Source organism: Monodelphis domestica, chromosome 5, assembly GCF_027887165.1.
Source record: "Monodelphis domestica isolate mMonDom1 chromosome 5, mMonDom1.pri, whole genome shotgun sequence".
NCBI lineage: Eukaryota > Metazoa > Chordata > Mammalia > Didelphimorphia > Didelphidae > Monodelphis > Monodelphis domestica.
Window position 1 is genome coordinate 205,726,783 of NC_077231.1, and position 21,055 is coordinate 205,747,837.

The 21,055-nt window shown below is 34.0% G+C and overlaps 1 protein-coding gene across 2 annotated transcripts in view; it reads right to left on the bottom strand.

Moving 5' to 3' along the window:
* The window catches only part of CHCHD3 (coiled-coil-helix-coiled-coil-helix domain containing 3), a 356,184-nt gene that overhangs the window by 226,108 nt on the left and 109,021 nt on the right, over positions 1–21,055 (bottom strand). Inside the window, exon 4 of one of the 2 annotated variants that reach the window (XM_001367264.5) lies at positions 5,170–5,314. In XM_001367264.5, coding sequence (XP_001367301.4) covers positions 5,170–5,314 — 145 coding nt within the window. Of the gene's footprint in view, positions 1–5,169; positions 5,318–21,055 lie in introns of both variants that reach the window. The other variant, XM_016426166.2, reaches the window with a different exon arrangement.

Below are 21,055 nucleotides of genomic sequence, written 5' to 3' on the forward strand. Positions count from 1 at the left end.
ATTTAAATACAGATACCTATATATCCATCTATATAAATATGTATACATTTAAGATGATTTATAGTCTTCTTTATTCTTTAAATGGATCAAAGATTAAAGAGGACCCTTAGAAGTTATCTAGCCCACCCTCTTTATTTTTTAATATAGAAATGATACCTGGAGCTGCAAAGCAACTTATTCAAGGTAACATAGACATTAATAATCTTGATTCTCAACCAAATGGTTTTTCGGTTGGACTATACTGCCTCTAACTTATTAAGCTTATAATAAAAATATTTTATATTATTAATATTATGTTACTATGTCCTTAACCTTTGCTAATGAGAATTAGCAAAACACTACTGCTTCCTCATCACCGAACGCAGCTTTGCCTTAGACATAGTGTTCCTTCTTCACCTTAAAATAATAATAGTAATAGCTTATATTTATGTACTGGTTAAATTTTCCAAAATATGTTGTGTTTACATTATCACTGTAATATATGACCAGATGGAGGTCACACACACACACACACACACACACACACACACACACACACACACACACACTGGGGAACTAGAGAAAGAGAGTAAGAGAACTGAAAAAATGGAAAGAGGGAAGAAATTGATCCTCCCCTCTCCTCCCCTTGGGGAAGAGAGCACAATTTGTCTTCCAGAGGGACAGAATATGTCTCTTCAGATACCAGGTCTGGGAGATGGAGGTTAAGGACTGGAGGAGAAGGTCTTATAGAAATGACCCACTACCTACCTCCCTTCTTGATCTTAACTGTTGCTGAAAGACTGCGTCAACTTCCTGCCTCTGGATTCTCCCAATATCCCAACTGCCACCTTTTTCTTTGACACCTAGTTCACTCATTAGCCCTAGTCTTGAACTATTCTCCCTTTTGGAGAAACATATGACCCCCCCTCCCCAATCTTCAGTCTCCTTTGATATCAGAAAGCAGGCAGACCTGATCTAAAGGGTAACACTTTATTCTTGAGGAGACATAGGGAATGGAGGATGAGGGTGTTATGGAAAGTGGGAGACAGGAATCCCTATAAATTAGCAATTGACCCCCTCCCAAATCCTGAGGGGTTCAGGCTGTCTGCCTGACCATCATTTGGTCAGTTGTTAGGTTTGTCCTTCCTCCTAAGCTAATCTAGCTATAAGTTGAAGTTCAGAACAATCTGACAAAAGAGAGATTTTCTCAGTAGACGGTTTCCTATAAAGTCCCAATCTATTTCTGTCTTCAGTTGTAATCAGAGAGATTTAGGGGTTCACTGGAAGGTAGTCAATGTCCAGAGGGATCCCCCATCTCAGAGGTCCTTCTCTTAGAACTTCCACTCCAGGAGAGTGGATCAGAAGTCAACTGACAGTTTTGGATCCTCTCGGCTCCTCTGTTCCTTCCTGGAATCTTGAATCTTCCTTGCCCTTCCCCTGCTTGAGTTGTTCCTTTGCCTTGCTGGATCTGATTTTTCTGCCTTTTGCAACTTCTCTCTTACATCACATTTTATCTCCAACTACTTTGCCATTTTTACAGATCAAAAAACTGGGGATGGTTAAGTTATTTGCCAAAGAACATACAATAAAAGTAGCAGCTCTGGAACTCGAATACAGGTCTTCTGACTCCACACCTAATTCTCCCTTCATCATGAAATATATAGACCGGATACACCCATACTTTTCCCCACTTACTCTATGGAATCACCTTCATATCTTTAGAGTCTTGCCAGACTATAAGTAGTACAATGTTGCAATGTACTGTCATAGCACTCTTTTTATGGCTATGCCCCACTCTTGTACTTTTATGTATCCTCCTGACACTTGATGGCTCAAGTTATCAGTTCATCTAAGAGTGAACAGGTTGTTGAAAATGAAATAACTCTTAAGAGACTGAATAATAAATCAAAAGTTACAATTTAATTTAAGAACTGGAAGGGGTCATCCCTGTAGTTACTAAAAATATACCCTTCCTTACAAGTACATTCACATTAAGAAATCACAAAGAGCAGAAAACTGGATAGTAATCAGAAAATTTAACTAATTTGAATTAGATATTTGAGGAAAATTCCTATCAAGTGCTTATATGTATATGAAAGAACATATAAACCCTTTGCCCTTTAGAATAAAAGTTATTAACCTTGGATCTGTGAACTTGGATTTTTTCTTTAATATTTTAATATTTCAATATGATTGGTTTATACTGCATTCCTATGTATTTCATTTTAAGCATTTAAAAACTTTATTCTGATAAAGGATATATAAGCTTAATCAGATGGTAAAAGTGGTCTAGGAAATGATTAAGAACCTTTGCTCTAGAGATATTTTTGTCTAAAAAACAGATTTAGGTCTTTTCCATCATAATATCACTTGTAGAATTAATAGTTCAAAGAACTTTTGAACAATCAATTAATTAATCATTAAAAATCTTTTAGCATGACCATCTCAAATGCTTTTAAAAAAACAAACAACACACACATTCTCTTTTTCACCTCTAATTATTCTTTTGATCCTGTAAGATGAAACAACACCTTCAATTTTCGACTTGATTTCAGTTTTTTTTATGATTTGTAACAATATTCAAATTCATAGTTCAATTACTCTTACAAGGGACAAGAGAGGTAGTTGTTTTCTGACATTTAAGAATTCATGTTTACTTAGCTTCAAAGATGCGCTTCTTGAATTTAAAAGTTCGCTGTTATTCCTGACTTTGTACACAGATTTAGGGGTCTACGTTCCTTTGTGACTTGTGGAGCTCTGCTTCTGTCAGCTGTATAAATTCTGTAGGGGTTTTGCTCCTTCTAACTATACTTTCTCATCAGATTTACATGTAACATGCTCTAACCCAATAAATATAATCCTACTTTATCTTACAACGCATTCTCTTTATCTAGGTTAAAAATCCCTCCCCCCAAAAAACAAATCTAAGATCTTTCTCTCACTATCACGTTAAATATACATCTTAGAGTATCAGTGTCAGAACAAGTATAATTCATATTAAAGTGAATGGACTGTTATATAGAACAAAATGCATGTAAAATTTCTAAGATTGCTTAATGTTTCAGGGAAAGTAAAGGGGTAACAAGAATGGAAGGAGGGAATTTGGAACTCAAAAAAAAATTTAATGAATGTTAAAAAAAAATTTTAACATGTAATTGGAGAAAAATAAATAATCATTGTTTAAAAACAAAAGAAGATTTATACATTCAAAACCTCTTCCAAGATCAGCAGTATGTTAATACTAATGAAAAGGATACAAAGGAATACAAAGGGTATAAAAGAACACTATCAGGAAATTACAAACTATAGTATTATGGAGGGAGCAAGTTCTTTTCCTACCAAAAATTACTTACAAATTCTTTGTCACATTTCACATATGTGGATAGTCAAGAGGAATTTAGTCTTATTTCTTCCTCTTTTAAGAGCAGTGACTACCGCATTCATACCAATCACTCTCCCTAGAGTAAAAATTAATTACACACACACACACACACACACACACACACAGGGAGGCAGTAGCCAAGCCTTCCCGAACAATGAATGAATCAAGTATTAAATAAAAGATTTCTTCAGAAAAAAATACTGGTATTCTATATGATAAACCAATTGACAAATTAACGGGTAGGTACAGTTACAATTTAGAGGAAGCATCTTCATTTCCTAAATTATTATTTCTCCCCTATTACCACTGTAAAGAGTTCGAGCATTATACTAGGGTCATCAACCTTTTTTCTATAAAGGTAGCAATACAAAATGAAGCAACCGATATTTTAAATCCTTGTTATATATCTTTTAGGAAGAACTGTGATTTTTATCTAAGCATGATCAGAAAGAACTTTTTGTAGTTAAAATATATATATTTCAAGTTATTCAAAGCAAGACACTGGCAATAAATAAATGAATGAATAAATAAATAAACAGACAAATAAATAAATGAATGACTGAATGATTAAGAAAACTGGCAATAAAAATGTCAAGTACAAGTTCATTTTGGTTAAGAAGGGGAAGACAAAGCTTTAACAGGGTGGAATATTTTTCAGGACTTCTAGACTCAAAAAGCAAAAAGTGCTTTCCACTCAAATTAAGGTATCTTTAGCTCCCTGAGCTTAAGTGAAATCTAAGAATTATAAAGGTGCTGAAAAATGATTCTGATGGAATAGTTTTCTGAATATTGATAGGTCCCTTTGAGCATTAGAGAATATGTGCAAGTAGAAATAAAATGGGGGAAGGTGACTATTATGAATTTTTTTATTTTTATGAAACTGATACTTTTTAATGAAAATGATACTTTATCAAAACATTTTTTAAAGACTTATACCTCTATCATTGTTTCCTATAACCAAAAATAATGATGAAATATTTATTGCAAACTAGGAGAACACTACATAGTAATGGCAATATTGTACAATGATTAGCTGTGAAAACTTGGCTATTAAGTAATGCGACGATTTGGGACTATTCTGAAAGACTTATGACAGGGAATGCCATATACTTCTAGAAAAAGAACTGTTTGAGTTGGACAGATGTAGATCAAAGCAAACTATCTTTGACAACAGTATGTTTACTGTTTTATTTTGAGAATATGATTTTTATGAAAGTGTGTTCTTACAACAAAGACTAATATGGAACAGTGTTTTTCATAATAATACATGTATGGCCCAAAAAAATTGCTTACCATCTTCAAGTGGGGAGAGGAAAGGAAGGGAGGGAGAGGGTTTGGATCTTATACTTCAGGGAAACATATGGTGAAAATCATTGGGAAAAAAAAAATCTTTGAATTAAAATTTTTTATTGCTAGTCTCTTAGAGTGCCTCCTGAACTGCACTTTGTTCTTCTCTTCCCAAGTTTAAAAGTGACATCAAACACACTGATTATTCCTCATATTAATTAGGAATGCCATCAGATAGAGATGCCAAGTAAGCTACTGATCACAGATTTTAAGTCTAAAAGAACCAAAGTAGCGAGGGAAAACAACAAATATACTGATTTCAGGCAAGGTGAGGAGCTTGTAGCATTTGGCCTAATTGCAAAAATGGCTCAACAGATCGAACATGTAGACATGAACTATTTAGTTCAGTGGCAGAAATGTAATGTGATGTGAGACATAAAACGGAGGAAAACAGTAACTGGAAAAAATAAACATTTAATATTTAAAAATTGGTAAAATTACAGAAAATCTATAATACTCACCAAATGCTTTACTTTAGACTTTTCTTCTTCACTTGATGCTCTCTCTAGAAGAATAGCTCTAGTTAACTGCTCATTAGTGATAGACCGCTCTCTTTCCAAAAGTTTGTTGATATCTTCACGAGCCTGAATTTTTCCATGTTTTGCTCTACTAAGAAAGAAAAGGCATAAGGTAAAGATATTTTCTTTTTCATTTAAATGTTAATTTCAAGAGTTGGTAAAGTCAATTGTAAGCATTTAAAGTACTCATTAACCCCTCTTTTCATTAGTAGTAGTAACTATGATGTTAAGTCACAAAATAAAACAATATATGTGTGAAATTAACAAGATAAAAAATTCATGCTAATTAGATAAAAATATATTTTGTATAGTAAAGTAAAATAATCTACTGAAGTACAAGAAATATTAATGCTAAAAGAGAAACATACAGTGCTTTAGGTGTCATTTAGTCCAGTTTCCCTTTCTTTCTCATCACTAAAAGATGGTCATCCAAGCACTGTTTGAATAATCTATCTAGTACCTCAAAAAGAAGTGCTTTCTAATAATGGAGAAAGTAAATTTTTTAGTTTTCCACCTGTAATCAAAAACAAAATATATTCTGCATATGATACTACATATTATAATTCTAACCAAAGCAGGACTGTTCTTGAAGCATTTGAAAAGAAGTTATGTGCTAAGTCTCCTCTAAATGAAAAACTCTCATCAACCATTCCAGCCTTTTTCTATCAGCCTTCTTGCCCACCTCTAACTAGACAAACAAGAGCCAGTTATTATATCTCTCCTTAAAAGGACAGATTCAAGTCCCTCCAAGCCACGGCGCAGCGTGAGATCAGGAAGATGCAAGACCGATGGTGGGAAAAAAAGGCAGAAGAAATCCAGCAGTTTGCTGATACGAAAAACTACAAACAATTTTTCAGTGCCCTCAAGATTGTCTATGGGTCATTGAAACCCACCACCACTCTCTTGCTATCCTCTGACGGTGACACTCTCATAAAAGATAAAAAAGGCATCAGCAACAAGTGGAAAGAACACTTCAGTCAGCTTCTCAACCGACCTTCTTCAGTCAACCAAAGAGCCTTTGACCAGATCCCCCAAAACCGCACCATTGAACAACTTGACGTCCCTCCTTCAATAGAGGAAGTCCAAAAAGTCATTAAACAAATGAGTGCAGGCAAGGCACCCGGTAAAGACAGAATCCCAACCGAGGTGTACAAGGTCTTAAATGGAAAGGTGCTCCAGGCATTCCACATAGTGCTGACCAGCATATGGGAAGAGGAAGACATGCCCCCAGAACTCAGAGATGCCTTCATCATAGCCTTATACAAGAACAAAGGCGCACGAGTAGCCTGTGACAACTACAGAGGCATCTCACTACTCTCCACTGCTGGAAAGATCCTCACCTGTGTTATACTCAACAGACTCCTGTCATCTGTTTCAGAGCAGAACCTGCCTGAATCACAGTGTGGCTTCCGACCAGATTGCAGCACCATTGACATGGTCTTCATGGTGAGGCAAATGCAGGAAAAATGCCTTGAGCAGAACCTGAGTCTCTACATTGTCTTCATAGACCTGACAAAGGCGTTCGACACAGTGAACAGGGACGCATTGTGGGTGATCCTCAGCAAGCTCGGTTGCCCAGCAAAATTTGTCAAACTGATCCAACTCTTTCATGTCGACATGACAGGGGAAGTCCTCTCTGGTGGAGAGACTTCCGATCGCTTCAACATCTCCAATGGCGTGAAACAAGGCTGTGTCCTCGCTCCGGTACTATTCAACCTGTTTTTCACCCAAGTATTACGACACGCTGTGATGGATCTAGACCTGGGCGTCTACATCAAATACCGACTGGATGGCTCACTATTTGACCTTCGCCGCCTGACTGCAAAAACAAAGACAACAGAGAGACTCATCCTGGAAGCTCTCTTTGCAGATGACTGTGCTCTCATGGCCCACCAAGAAAATCATCTCCAAACCATTGTGGACAGGTTCTCCACCACAACAAAACTGTTTGGCCTGACTATCAGCCTCAGCAAAACAGAGGTGCTGTTCCAAACTGCAGCAGGGAGGCCAATGAACCAGCCATGCATTACAATCAATGGCACGCAGCTTTCCAACGTCAACACTTTCAAGTACCTGGGCAGCACCATCGCCAACAACGGGTCCCTAGACCACGAGATTAATGCTAGGATCCAAAAGGCCAAAGGATTAAGAACTGGTTCTCTTTAATAAAACTGATAAATTATTAGCTACTTTGATGTTTGTCAAGAAGAGTAAACTAAATTGTAAATTGCAATGAAAAATGCCATTGGAATAGGAAAAATGAATTCACAAGAAAAAAAGGAGTAAAAAAGGGAAATTTTAGAGAAACTATTTAATTGAGTTATATGTCAAAAATGTAATATTTATAAAAATGTAAAACATCCAGATAAATAATTTATAATTTAAATGATTCTTTATCAAAAAAAGAAATTAAACAAGCCATAAATTTAAAATGAAAATAATAAAGAAAAACCCAAATCAAGATGGATTTACAACAAACTCATCATTCAAAAACAGTTCTAATGTTTTTTTAAAATATATTTTATTTGATCATTTCCAAGCATTATTCATTAAAGACATAGATCATTTTCTTTTCCTGCCCCCCACCCCCCATAGCTGACATGTAAATCCACTGGGCATTACATGTTTTCTTGATTTGAACCCATTGCTATGTTGATAATATTTGCATTAGAGTGTTCATTTAGAGTCTCTCCTCTGTCATGTCCCCTCAACCACTATATTCAGGCAGTTGCTTTTCCTCGGTGTTTCCACTCCCATAGTTTATCCTTTGCTTATGAATGGTGTTTTTTTTTCTCCTGGATCCCTGCAAGTTGTTCAGGGACATTATACCGCCACTAATGGAGAAGTCCATTATGTTCGATTATACCACAGTGTATTAGTTTCTGTGTACAATGTTCTCCTGGTTCTGCTCCTCTCACTCTGCATCACTTCCTGGAGGTTGTTCCAGTCTCCATGGAACTCCTCCACTTTATTATTCCTTTTAGCACAATAGTATTCCATCACCAACATATACCACAGTTTGTTCAGCCATTCCCCAATTGATGGGCATCCCCTCGTTTTCCAGAAAAACATTTCTAATGTTAAAGAACTAGTTTAAAAAAATAAAAAGTCTTACTAGATATTCTTCCAGACTGAAGTCTGCCTTAGGATAAAGGAAAATAAGCAAAAACATCCAAAATAGTGACTATATTTGACAATGTATGTAATGTTCTTTACAATTAGTAAACCATACATCTTTGTCAACAGGGAGACAAGTATGGAAATACATTTGATCTTAATACCTAAATCAGGAAGAAAGCATAGAAAACTATGGACCAATATCCCTAATGAATACTGAAGAAAAGCATTGAAAAAAATATTAGCAAAGAGTCTAGACCAACATATAAATAAGATTATATAATATGGCACGATTGGATTCAGAATAGGAATTCAGAGTTAGTACAATTTTACTAAAGAATAAGAATTATAAAAATTCAGATAAAGCACAACATGAAAATACATACATTTCTAATTCTAAATCCACAGTTCTATCCTCTTTGCCACCCATATATTGATTTATATACTAAAAAAAAAAATGTGGTCTTTCAACAAACATTTGAACAGTTGGTTCAAAAATCACTTTTTATCAAAAATATGCATAGTACAATAACTCTTGATATATCACCTCACAAAACAAGGTAAAAGCAATAGATTTAAAGATTTAAAGCCAAATGGTCCGAGTTCAAGTCCCATTTCTACCTAAGGCAAATAAGTTCTAATGGTCTCCATTTCTTCAAATTGAAAATAAAGGAGTTTTGATTATTAAGATTTTTCCTAGTTCTTAAATCTATGAACTGATGCAGAAACAGAAGAAATCAATGTGCCACAAAACCGCAATAATACATATGAAAAGTTTCCTGTAACTAAATTCAGGGATGCTTAATAAAAAACAAGTGAAGGCCCCTGAGAAATAATAATGAAATATATGCACTCCATAAGAGTTGAAGCACACACAAGACTAGATGGACAGAATATTAGATACACTGCCAAATCTAGTCACTGTGAGATTTTTAAAATCTATTTTATTACTTTGTCACAAATGAGAAAATATGAGAAATCAATAATTTAAAGACAAAAAGAAAAAATGTACACACACACACACACACACACACACACATATATATATATATATATATATATTTTTTAATTTGGTTAACTAAGGAACATACTGAAAATACAACCTGTGATGATAAATTAACAAAACCAATAGCAGATTGGTTTCAAGGACAAGCACAAGAGAAAAAAAATATTTTCATTGCCAAGATTCTTCTCATTTATTCGATCCATGGATTTTTTAACTTTTTGATTATCATAATCACATGGTACAGTAAGTACAGGACTAGGATTTAACTTAGGAAATCTGGAGTACAATAACACTTTACTTTTAGTAATTCTGGGTCAGACCTACTTCAATCAAGTCCAATGATTCTGGTTCAGTATTGGAATGCAATGAAAGGCTTTTCCTTAAAATGAAAAAGAATACTTATTTAACTTACTTAACTTAATACTTTCTTAACAACATAAGTTCTACTTCTATCTCTTTTTGATAAAAATTTTAAAAAAGAGCTTTTTGCTTTTTAATATCAATACCAAATGAGAAAGATGCCTTGTATATCAGGAAGATCTCTGCCCAAATTTGAGAACTCTGACTCCAGAGAGGATGGCCTTACTCATCCTATGAACAAATAAAGTCTCTAAGTCAACCTCCCTATTTCCTAACAAGAAAACATCCTAATCTATGTAAAATACCATTCCTACACCATACTATGTAATAACCAAGTCATTCAAAGTCTCAGTTTCAGTTTCTTCATCTGGGGGAGGAGGGGGGGAAGAGATGTTATTTTCAAAACCTACCTTTTAACGTTGTTTAGAGGTATATGCTTGGCAAACCTTAAACCACTACAGAAATATAATTTTTATAATATATATATATTTTGTCAATATTTTAAAGTAATTTTTATTTCTTCTTAGGAGTAAATTAGAAATTGAATTCAAAAAAATCAATATGCTACAATTTAATCCTAATCTGTTCACTAAGGAAGACAGGTAGGGAGAAGAGGGGGGAACAACAAAAACTGTTAGGCAATGTGCACATTTAGCAATAACACAATAATAAACAATCTTCAAATCCTGTAGACCTCACATCACTGTTCATGTTGGGCAAGTCTCTTTGCCACAAAACAATTAATTTGTAGGAGTCTGATTTAAAATTATATAAACTATGAAAATACTAGCATCATTAAAATATTTATAAGTACTTAAATTTATATTCTTACCTTTCCAAAAAAGAGAATATGATTTGTTTTGGGCTGTTATAAATCTTTTGTCACAGAAAACTTCAGTTTATTTTTTTCTATTGGCCACAGCCAATAGAAAGACAATAGAAGGACAATAAAGTGCTTGTGTCTAAACCATAGAAATAAATGGAGGCAAATATCATTGCCCTTTCCATTCTTAGTCCTTTGAAATCTTGTCAGAAGGAGAGAAAGAAACCTAGACATCTAAAACCAGAGCTAACAAGAGCAAGTCCATAAACCAAGAAGGCACCGAATAGTCAACCCTTCTTCCTTCTCAGAATAATGGCCATGGCAGCAAAGTAAAGATGTTGGAGGGGATGTGGCAAAATTGAGACACTACTAGTGGAGTTGTGAATTGGTCCAAACATTCTGAGGGGCAATTTGGAACTATGCCCAAAGGGCTTTAAAAGAATGACTACCCTTTGACCCAGTAATACCACTGCTGGGTTTGTACCCCAACGAGATAATAAGGGAAAAGACCTGTACAAAAATATTTATAGCCATGATCTTTGTGGTGACAAGAAATTGGAAAATGAGGGGGTGTCCATTGATTGAAGAATGGTTGAACAAATTGTGGTATCTGATGTTTATGGAATACTATTGGACTCAAAGGAATAATGAACTGGAGGAATTCCATGTGAACTGGAAAGACCTCCAAGAATTGATGCAGAGTAAAAGGAACAGAACCAGGAGAACTTGTACACAGAGACTGATACACTGTGGCACAATCATAATCAAACATAATGGGTTTCTCTAGTAGAAGCAATGCAATGACCCAGGACAATCCAGAGGAACTTAGGAGAAAGAACACTATCCACATCCAGAGAAAGAACTGTGGGAGTAGTAACACAAAAGAAAAATATATGATCGATCATGTTGTTCGATAGAGATATGATTAGGGCGTTGATGTTAAAAGATCCCTCTAAACTGCAAATATGAATAATATGGAAATAGGTTTTAAACTTATACATAGCACATGTATAACCAATTGGAACTGCTCACCAGCTTCAGTAGGAAATGATCATGTAACCATGGAAAAATATTCTAAATTTTTTAAAAAAAGGAAAAATGGCCATGGTTCCTGAATTAGAGTGTAGCATAATTCTATTTATCTTGATTATACATGCATGCATGTGAATGGGTATGTATGGATTCAGAAAATCTATATAGACACACACACACACACACACACACACACACACACACACACACACGCTCAAAGAGGGTCATAGGGTCCCTTCCATGACAGAAAATGCATGATTTCAGTGTTGGGGATTTGGTCATGTATATTTCGCTCGTTAGAAGACTTTTTGCTCACTTCTGCACACAGGATTATATTCTGGTAGAGCCAGATCAGAAAACAACAAAGAAAATATGATAACCAGAGAACTGAAGTTATTGTACCCTCTTTAAATCCAAAGTCTAAGGAAGGTATAGAACTGAAAGTAGCATACTAGAAAGTGTCAAGAATGATAATGAAAAAACTAACAATTGATTTGATGCAATATTTTAATCATTTTCCTTGCTTAGCTGTTCCTGTTGATCATATATCAGATAGCAATAAACTGCAAAAAATTTTGCTAAGTTTTCATGCTCATTATTCTTTTTAATCTAGATTTAAGGCTGATGCTCACATCCCCTAGCTTCTACACTTGTATTCCAATTCATTTAGCATTTCTTTCATAATTCAGAATGTTCTATATCACCAAAAAAAATCACTCTGTATTTCTGTAATTTCAGCAGAACAGCAATTTTCTAGCCCCTCCTCACATCAAAATCCCATCCTCTTAATAAAAGTGTCAGTTTTTACTATTATGTTCAACTGCCATGCTAGAAAGACTTCAGTGAAATCAACTAAATTCCCTGTGACTTGTACCAATAATATACCAACAATTAATGTATCTGCTTTCAATATCTACTTGACTAAACTATAATAGTAAGCTACCATCTACTGATGATTGAGTTTTCAACTGGATACCAGTTTTGATTTAATGAATAAAGAAAAGAATCAAGCAAAAATTGTGGGGGTAGCACAACCCCTAAGGGAGAAGTTAAGCTCTGAGTTAATATGTAGCCACATAGTATTCCAAATGGCATTAAGGAACACCATTTTATATATAAGGGCAACTTTCTGGTAAAAAAAAAAGTCACAATATAAAATGGTAGGGTTTTTGTTATTATTAGTGGGGAGACCTCTTGAGAAGCTTGGTACTTTAGGGGCATTTTCCACCCTAATAACAGGGTTTAGGTAAGGGCCAGAAAAAAAAAATTCAGAATCTTTAGCCTAACATTCTCACATTAAGCTAGGGATACAAACTTCATTTAAATTGTTCTCTTTTAAACACATATCCTTCCTCATTTAAATTCTCTGGAGCTTTAAGTAAGGCAATAGGAGTTTAGTGTAAGCTTTTCTTATTTGCAAAATGTAATTGGGTGGCTTGCCTAAGCTTAAGGAAACAAACAAAAGTCAGGTTTGCCCTTGTATCTATCTCAAGCTCTTTTGAAACAACTATCTTTCTCATCACATTCTCATTCAAGTAAAAGGTATTCCTTTAAATGCTAGCAAAACAAATTCCTAAATACAAACTATCTCGGGTAATATAACTTACCACCTGCCAAATTAAAAAGAAAGGAATAAACTGTTCATTGATATAGATTTCTTATGGTCATTTAAAGATGCAGACCAAATTATATTTGCTTCCCCATGATGGCAAAATTTCCCATTATGTACTCTTTAGGGGCATTCTAAATCAGGAACAATGTTTAATAGATTTTTCAGGAGAGCTTTAATTGGGCTAAGACAAAACCAAGAAGGTAACGACATATCTTTATCTGGCTCCACATTTATTTGACTAACTTAGAAGAACAGTCCCTCTAGAGGTTAGGCAGTTTTTTGGTTCTTTTTAAAATTGGTGGTTTTTTTATTAGAAAAATTCCATCAGAGAAAAATGCATGATAGGAAGAGAATGGGCTGATCATATGTAGAATTGCTGGAATTACCAAGGATCAGAGTGTTATCTTTTAATGTATAGAAGACTTTCAGTGTGTTGGTCATCTTTCTTCCCTCTACAACTCTATGTGAGGTTACACTGGATGGGTATGCAACAGACAGGTTTCAATCTGCACCGCTGGTGTACTTATTCACATAAGCAAGATCTTAAATACATCTGAGAGCAGGTTAGAGCCAATATTTAGATTACTGTAAACGGTTTCTACAAAAATTTTGATTCAAATTGCTTTAACTACTTAACAATATAGCCACCAGTTTATTCTCAGATACACTGGCTGTACCATCAGCAATTGTATAAGATTACAACATTGGAAAGATGCTTACGCCATAAAATATTATTTTGAAGCTATTATTTTTAATTACCTAATTCCAAAATACAATAGGAAAGAAAGTTGATAATCTTTTTATTTCATGAAGAGGAATAAGTGGGAAACTGCTTCTCCAAGACACAAGATTATTGGTTTAAGTACTTTAAGATTAAGTCAAGAATTATAGTCAACTGTCACTATATTATTTCTTCAAACATGAACATTTTACCTACACAGAAACAGGCAGCTCAGATTATCATGTAAGCAGATGGTCAAGTACAATTTACCTGACAACCAGAGAGATTGTTTAAAGTACACCCAAAAGAAAATTGAATGATACAAACTCTCAGGTCACTGTTAATGCTGATGATAAGCTTTAATTTAATATGCTGTACTTTGTTAGAACAAATGCTGAACTAGCAATCAGATTGCTGTTTGCTATATATTTTAAAACAAAAAAGCTGACACAGGGTAATTCAACAAACTAATTATTAGAGTAAAAAAAAATACTGACTGAACAAACATACAACTTTCAACTTACATTATTTGCTTCAGAAAATAAAAAGCAAGACTAATACTTCCATCCTAAATCAGTTTCAAACAACCTGTAAAGTACTAAGGGAAATGCCTGTGAAAAGATATTATAAAGCATAGCAAAGTATATTTACATTCTCAAACAGTTCATTAAAAAATCAAAATGCTTCAATCAACAGGAAAACCTAACAAATAAAGTTTGAGTTCAGGGAAAACTTCAATGAAATAACAATAATGCTACCTGGAAATTTAAATATTATGTAATACAGCAAACAAATTAAAGTGTATGAGCACATATATACATATATCAGGTACTTCTGAGCCACCACTAAAATTATCAAGAGAACTCTTATTTTCATCAGTTTAATTCTTTATTAAAAGTATAATTCAGTGCTTAACATTCACATCAAAGATGCCCTTGGATCTCTCACAAAAAGAGCTCTGTGAAGTCACAGATAACAGATCTAGTGCACTACAAGACAAAGAAGTCATCAATCCAAATCTTGTCCTCTTACAAAGGATGGAATTAGGCCCAGAGATGGTAAGTGACTTGCCCAAGGAACAACGGTCCCAGAAGGTAGAACTAAAACCTTAACCTTGGTTTCTTGACTCCAAATTCAGAGTTCTTTCCATTTATTACACCATAGTGTTTAGTTTATAATAAAATAACATATTTTAATATGTGAACAAATATTTTATATCTTGATTTAGCACAAATTATTCAAACCATTTTAGTAATGTAAACAAAAGTTATATTGAAGTACAACCAGAAAGCTATTGTCACAGTATAGTTTGCTAAGTTACTGATACCTATTTTCTATTTTTCCCTTTTTTCCTTTCTCTAATATTTTAATCTTTTAAAAAATATATCTTCTAAACACATTATTTATCCTTTTTCTATAGCTGTGTTATTTCCTGACATGTCTTTACTTGGAATCATCCTCATTTACCACTGTCCAATTCCTGAGAATCTCCAAAACTATAACTTTTCCCCAAAATATTTCTATTTCTGAGTCAAAAAGTAATGGTCAGAAAACTCAAGAACCAGTAGACCTTCCCTGGAAATCAAGGGACTGATACTGCCGGCAAGTTGCTTAAAGTATCTTAAATATAGTCTCCTTGTATGTAAAACAGACTGCTTCAATTCAACTACCTGAAAGGCTGTTGTGAGGATTAAAATAAACAAAGCACACTGTAAATATTAAAATCTCCATTGAAAAAACATATTATTGTGGAACTTTTCTCCCATTAGCTGGCTTTATATAAATTACAAAGAATTCAAGTAAATACAAAAACCTAAGTAATTTAATTTAAGAGAAGGAAATCCTGCTACACCAGGTTAAACTTTTTTGTACAATTTCATCCATTTTAAATTCCATTACAAATTTCAGTGGAGTAACATAACCTGTTTCTTTCAATTAATAATAAGCAACCAATTTCCCAGTGGGGAAAAAAAGCTATAGAAGTATTTTATCTTATTATGTTATCTAAAGATAATGCCATTTATATAAACATTAGTCTAAGGATAATCACACTCAATATGTAGCTTTTTAAATAGGAAAGTGCTTTTCTTAAAAATATGTTAAAAATCTGTTAAATAATACAAATGAGAAAGTGGACTTTCATGCTGTATCCTGCAATAAAACAAATGACTATTATTTCAATTTAATATCAATACTTGCTAAAAGTAATGATTTGATTATTTAGCAAAAAACGTTGACATTTCCAGAAAAGATAGGTACCTAAAAGAGCAGGCATATTGCCTAGTTTCCATACTATGGAAGAGAGAAATTGGGAAGCATGCAAAAAGGCAGAAGCAGTAGCTGAGCGATGACCTGCCAGTCAAACAAGAGGGTTCTATTTGGAATGTTACCCAGAGAAACAGTTGGAGGCAAAAACCAACTGCTGGCTGGATCCTGTGTGGCTGGTAAGAGGGGAAAAGGCTAGTTTTTCTCTCTTGGACTTTGGAGATTCAAGCTAAAGGAAGTCTTGTGATTTGAAGGCAGAAGAAAGAAGGACAAAAGCCCAGATATATCTCTGACTTGCTCTGTTGATGTTAGTGACTGAACTTCCAGATCTATCAGCCATTTCTCTCAATTGAACTATATTCCAATATCCTCCAACCTGAGACACATTGTAGTATTAGGGAACTCCCCAACCCTCTTACCTCCATTTCTATCCTTTCCTGTCTTCCCCAAATAAACCCTTTACTTAATATAAAGAAAACGTATTTTCATTTGAAACATCATAAACTCAACCCTGAGTTGATTTAGAGAAAGCAGAATGAGAATCACCAAAAGTGGGGAGGCAAGAGGGAGGCTGGAAGAGGGAAGAAAAGGGAGGAAGGGAGGAAGAAAGAACATAATTGCCTAATCTTTAGTTATCAATTACCAATCAATATAATCCCTTATTATTATTTATTATAATACTATTCCAACAAACCTGTCAAGTTTACAGCAGACCATATAATTTTCAAGAAATACTGCAAAAGAGATCACTGATAGGAAACAGAGTATCAAGAAAAGCCAGCTCCAGCACAGAGTGGCCACCCAACAGGATAAAGAGATAGTTCAGGGAGCCTCTGGTGTAAATTCAGAGTCTGCAAGCCTCTGTGAACAGGAGCAGTAAGAGATCATCTGAAAAAAGCTCCTGGGAAGCTGGGAGGTTCTACACCACTTAAATTGAGAGAGCCCAATCTCAGGTTTCTAAAGTCTCTAACTCTTGACTGGAAATACCAAAGATTCAGCTCTCTGTACATCAAAAAAGGAGTAGAGATAAGAATAACAAAGGAAAGTAAAAGGCAAAAACAAATTATTCTCCCATTCCTGACTCTTGGCTTCCCTGGATTCCTTCAAGTTTCAGCTAAAGTCCCATCTTCTATAAGAAATGTATCTGGATCTTCCTTAATGCCAATGCCTTCCCTGTCAGGCTCATAATCTCAATTTTCTTTCTATATCTGATGTATATAGGAATATATACCTACGGCATATAAAAATATATGATCTCCAAAATCTTCAGGTATATATCTTTTTCAAACATGCTTGTTTTCATGTTGTTTCCCCCATTATATTGTCAGCTCCTGGAGTGTAGGCCTCTTCCCTTTTTTATGTATTCCTAGTACTCAGCATAGTACCTGGTAAATATTTGTTGATGAACAAATCTGCAATGAGATGATTAAAGAATGAGACTACACCTCACCTGAGGAGTAGTCTATTATTAACAAACAGCATTTTAAGCAAAGACGATATTGTTTATAAATCAGTACAAAGACTAGAACTAAAAAGTTCTCTACAACTAAGAAACATTGAACATATATATTTCATCACTTGCACAACTGATTTTATGATGTAAAAACCTAAGAACTGCATAGACAGTATTCAAAATAATTTTAAACTGCTGAAATTCTATGTTTAAGTTGCTAATAATTCTTTCTAAATTTCAATTGCATTATTGGTCTAAAGAATAAAGGATTTTTAATTATGCAATATTAGTCACTGACTCAGTGCTGAAATCCCACACAGCATGAACCATGTTAGCTAAACTAACAAAATGAATAATTTAACTCTCAGTCAGCAGGGATTCTTTCTACCACCTTCATTATTTACTTCATTTCTATCATTCTTAAATTTTTGAATGCACTTGCTGCAATAAAAATTAATCTATATTTCATTTAAAGTAGTCTAGATGATCAAGAATATACAACTCTACCTACATTACCATTGTAGTGTGCCTTAATGTATTTCAAACACTTTGGAAATCAATCATTGTTCAAACATAGCATATATCCCCATATTAACTGTCAACATTTTATAATTTTTAACTACTCAAAATTTTTCACAATCAAAGCAGAGCAAAATTTTTAAAATAAATACATCTTGAATTCAAAATATTTCTTCCATTACCTTTATAATTTACAAGGAAATAATTTTGTGGCCTTCAACTACAGCTAACAGGTTTGCAAAAGCATCAAGGAACCAGACACATTCATAGCAACTCAGTACAAAGTCCAAGGCTTTAACTCTGTTACTTTCTCATACTCTACCAAATTGCAAATGCTTCCCAGTTATAATGCAACTGATAGCATTCCTATACATTATCAAATTTGTCAAGATGAGATATGGTCATGGATTATTTGAAAATGATCCCCTATAGACAATACTACAGATCTACAGCCAACTAGTTAATACTGCACAGATCAGACTGACTTTCAGTTTACTCTTAATGATGGAAAAAAGAAATTACAATAAGAATTACTGTAAGTTTCATGAAAAGGTATGGCAGATGTTAAGTGGAGGATGAATCTTCATTCCATCTGGCTGTTACTATACCCCACCACCCCCAGTCTCTGTTTTCTAGAGTTTCAGAATGTTAACATTTCCTAAACTTGAAATGCTTATACTGTACAAAAACTTAAGCACAACACATTTGTGGTGCAAAGAGTTTGTCATTTTTTTGCTTAGTTCAACATGAGTGAGTTTGTTAATGTATTTTGACAAACTTGCATAACATCCTAAAATGTTTTGAACAACGCAGTTAAGGCCTCAATGCAATATTAATGAGTGAATAATGTTCCTGAATACAAGGTTTAATATTTAATGATTCAAAGTGCTGCTTAGATTTGATGCAGAAGAAAAATGTGGTTTTGGAATCTTTGCTGTTGTCATGGGGCCTGAAAATAAAGCTACAGACTGTAAGAAAACCTTTAACCTAAATGCTAAGCTATAGTCTCGTGTGTGAAATTGATGCTTCACCTACTGAATTTCTAGTAATGATCATAATTCATAGGAAGGAACCATGTACTCAGTTTGATTTTTCAGGATTTTTATTTCATTGAAAGCTCCCCCACTTGTGCCTGAGATAAGAGAAAAAATATATAGTCCAAGGAGAGAAAGCAAGTAAATCAAAACTAAGCCCCTTTTGTGTGATGAGCAAATTTGACAATAAGATCTGCAAGTTAATTTGATCACTCTTCAATGTGTGATAGACTAGCAGATTTTAATGACCCATCCTTATATTTTGGGCAAAGACATGTACCTGAAGAAATCTTTGTCAAATTTAGTTTTTCCTACTAATCAGAGCCGAAATGTAGGTAACTTGCAAACATGATCCCAAGTGAGATCTACCTCATTCAAAAGTAATCCACAAACTTAAAAATCTGTTAGAAGAACAGTCTTTCTGAAAGTTGGTTAACTATTACAAGCCCTCTAGAGATGTAGGGAAAATACTTTAAAGCAACCCTTAAAGGTATTTTAATATTACTAGTTTGAAATGAAAAGGTATTAAAAGCATGAAAATGAGTTTCAATTCCCAACTCACAATCTGCATTTGCATTTTATAAGATATTAGCCAAGTCAGTAAGCACTTTGCCTACACTGTTTCAATTATTTTTATATTATCCTAGTATGTGCACAAAAAGAGAATAAGAAAAGCACTGAGAGAGGTGTTTGTAAACAATTCTTATCAGTGGGCCAAAGAATGGCAAGTTAATGGCTAGAGAACAGTGGTAAGGCTTAGAGTCTGATTAATTTTCATTACAAGTCTACTGAATAGTCAGGACAGTGAGATGACTGCTTTTAAACTAAGAAAAAACTATCAGCCACTCCCAATTCTTCTCATTGCTGTACTATCACTCACGTTATAAATGGAAGCATATTAATTAGTCATTCATTCAAATATTTATTGAACATATAAAGTGTGAGATGAACAATGTTCTATAGAGATAAGTCACATAAACACTATTAAAAACCAATTACTTTCAACATCTACATCTTCCCTTTTTCTCTTAAGTTCCAGTGATTTCTTTTCTTCTTTCTACTTCAACTACCCAAAGAAATAGGCAAACCAGGGAACCTACAATCATTCAGAATTATTCCACTGTGAATGATTCTTAAAATTCCCTTGAAGATCCTTAAATCCTATTGTATCTATTCTCCTAATCTCAAATTCCAACACCTTAACTGACTCATTTTCAGTTCAGTATGCAAAAACTCAAACTAAAAGGAACTTCAAGAAAACAGTATATGATACTTGTAATTACTAGGATATTCATTTTTTTCAAATTACCTTATATTGACATATCTATTTACATATTTTATGCTCCGACAAATTGCAAAAATTTTCAGGGCATACTTTTTTGAAGGTTGTTGTTTTATTTATTTTTTTATTTTCTATTTCACCTCCACCAAATACAAAGCCATACACATAGTAGATGCTTAATAAACATTTGATCAAACCCTTTAATCCAGCAATACCACTAATGAGTCTGTATTCCAAAAAGAAGGGAAAAAAAGTGGAAATAACCTTTATATACAAAAATTATTTATAGCAGCCCTTTTAGTGGTGGCAAAGAATTAGAAATTGACAGGATACTGATCAATTGGGTGATGTGTGAACAACTTATCATATATGATTGTAACAAAATTCTATTGTACTATAACAAAAGATGGTAAGGATGACCTCAGAAAAACCTGGAAAGACCTATATGAACTGATGCAGAGTGAGGTAAGGAGAAGCCGAACATTATACATAAATAGTAACAGCAATATCATATGATGAACAATTGTGAATGGCTTAGCTATTCTTAGCAATACACTGATCCAAGACAATCCCCAAAGAATGATGATGAAAAATGTCATTCTCCT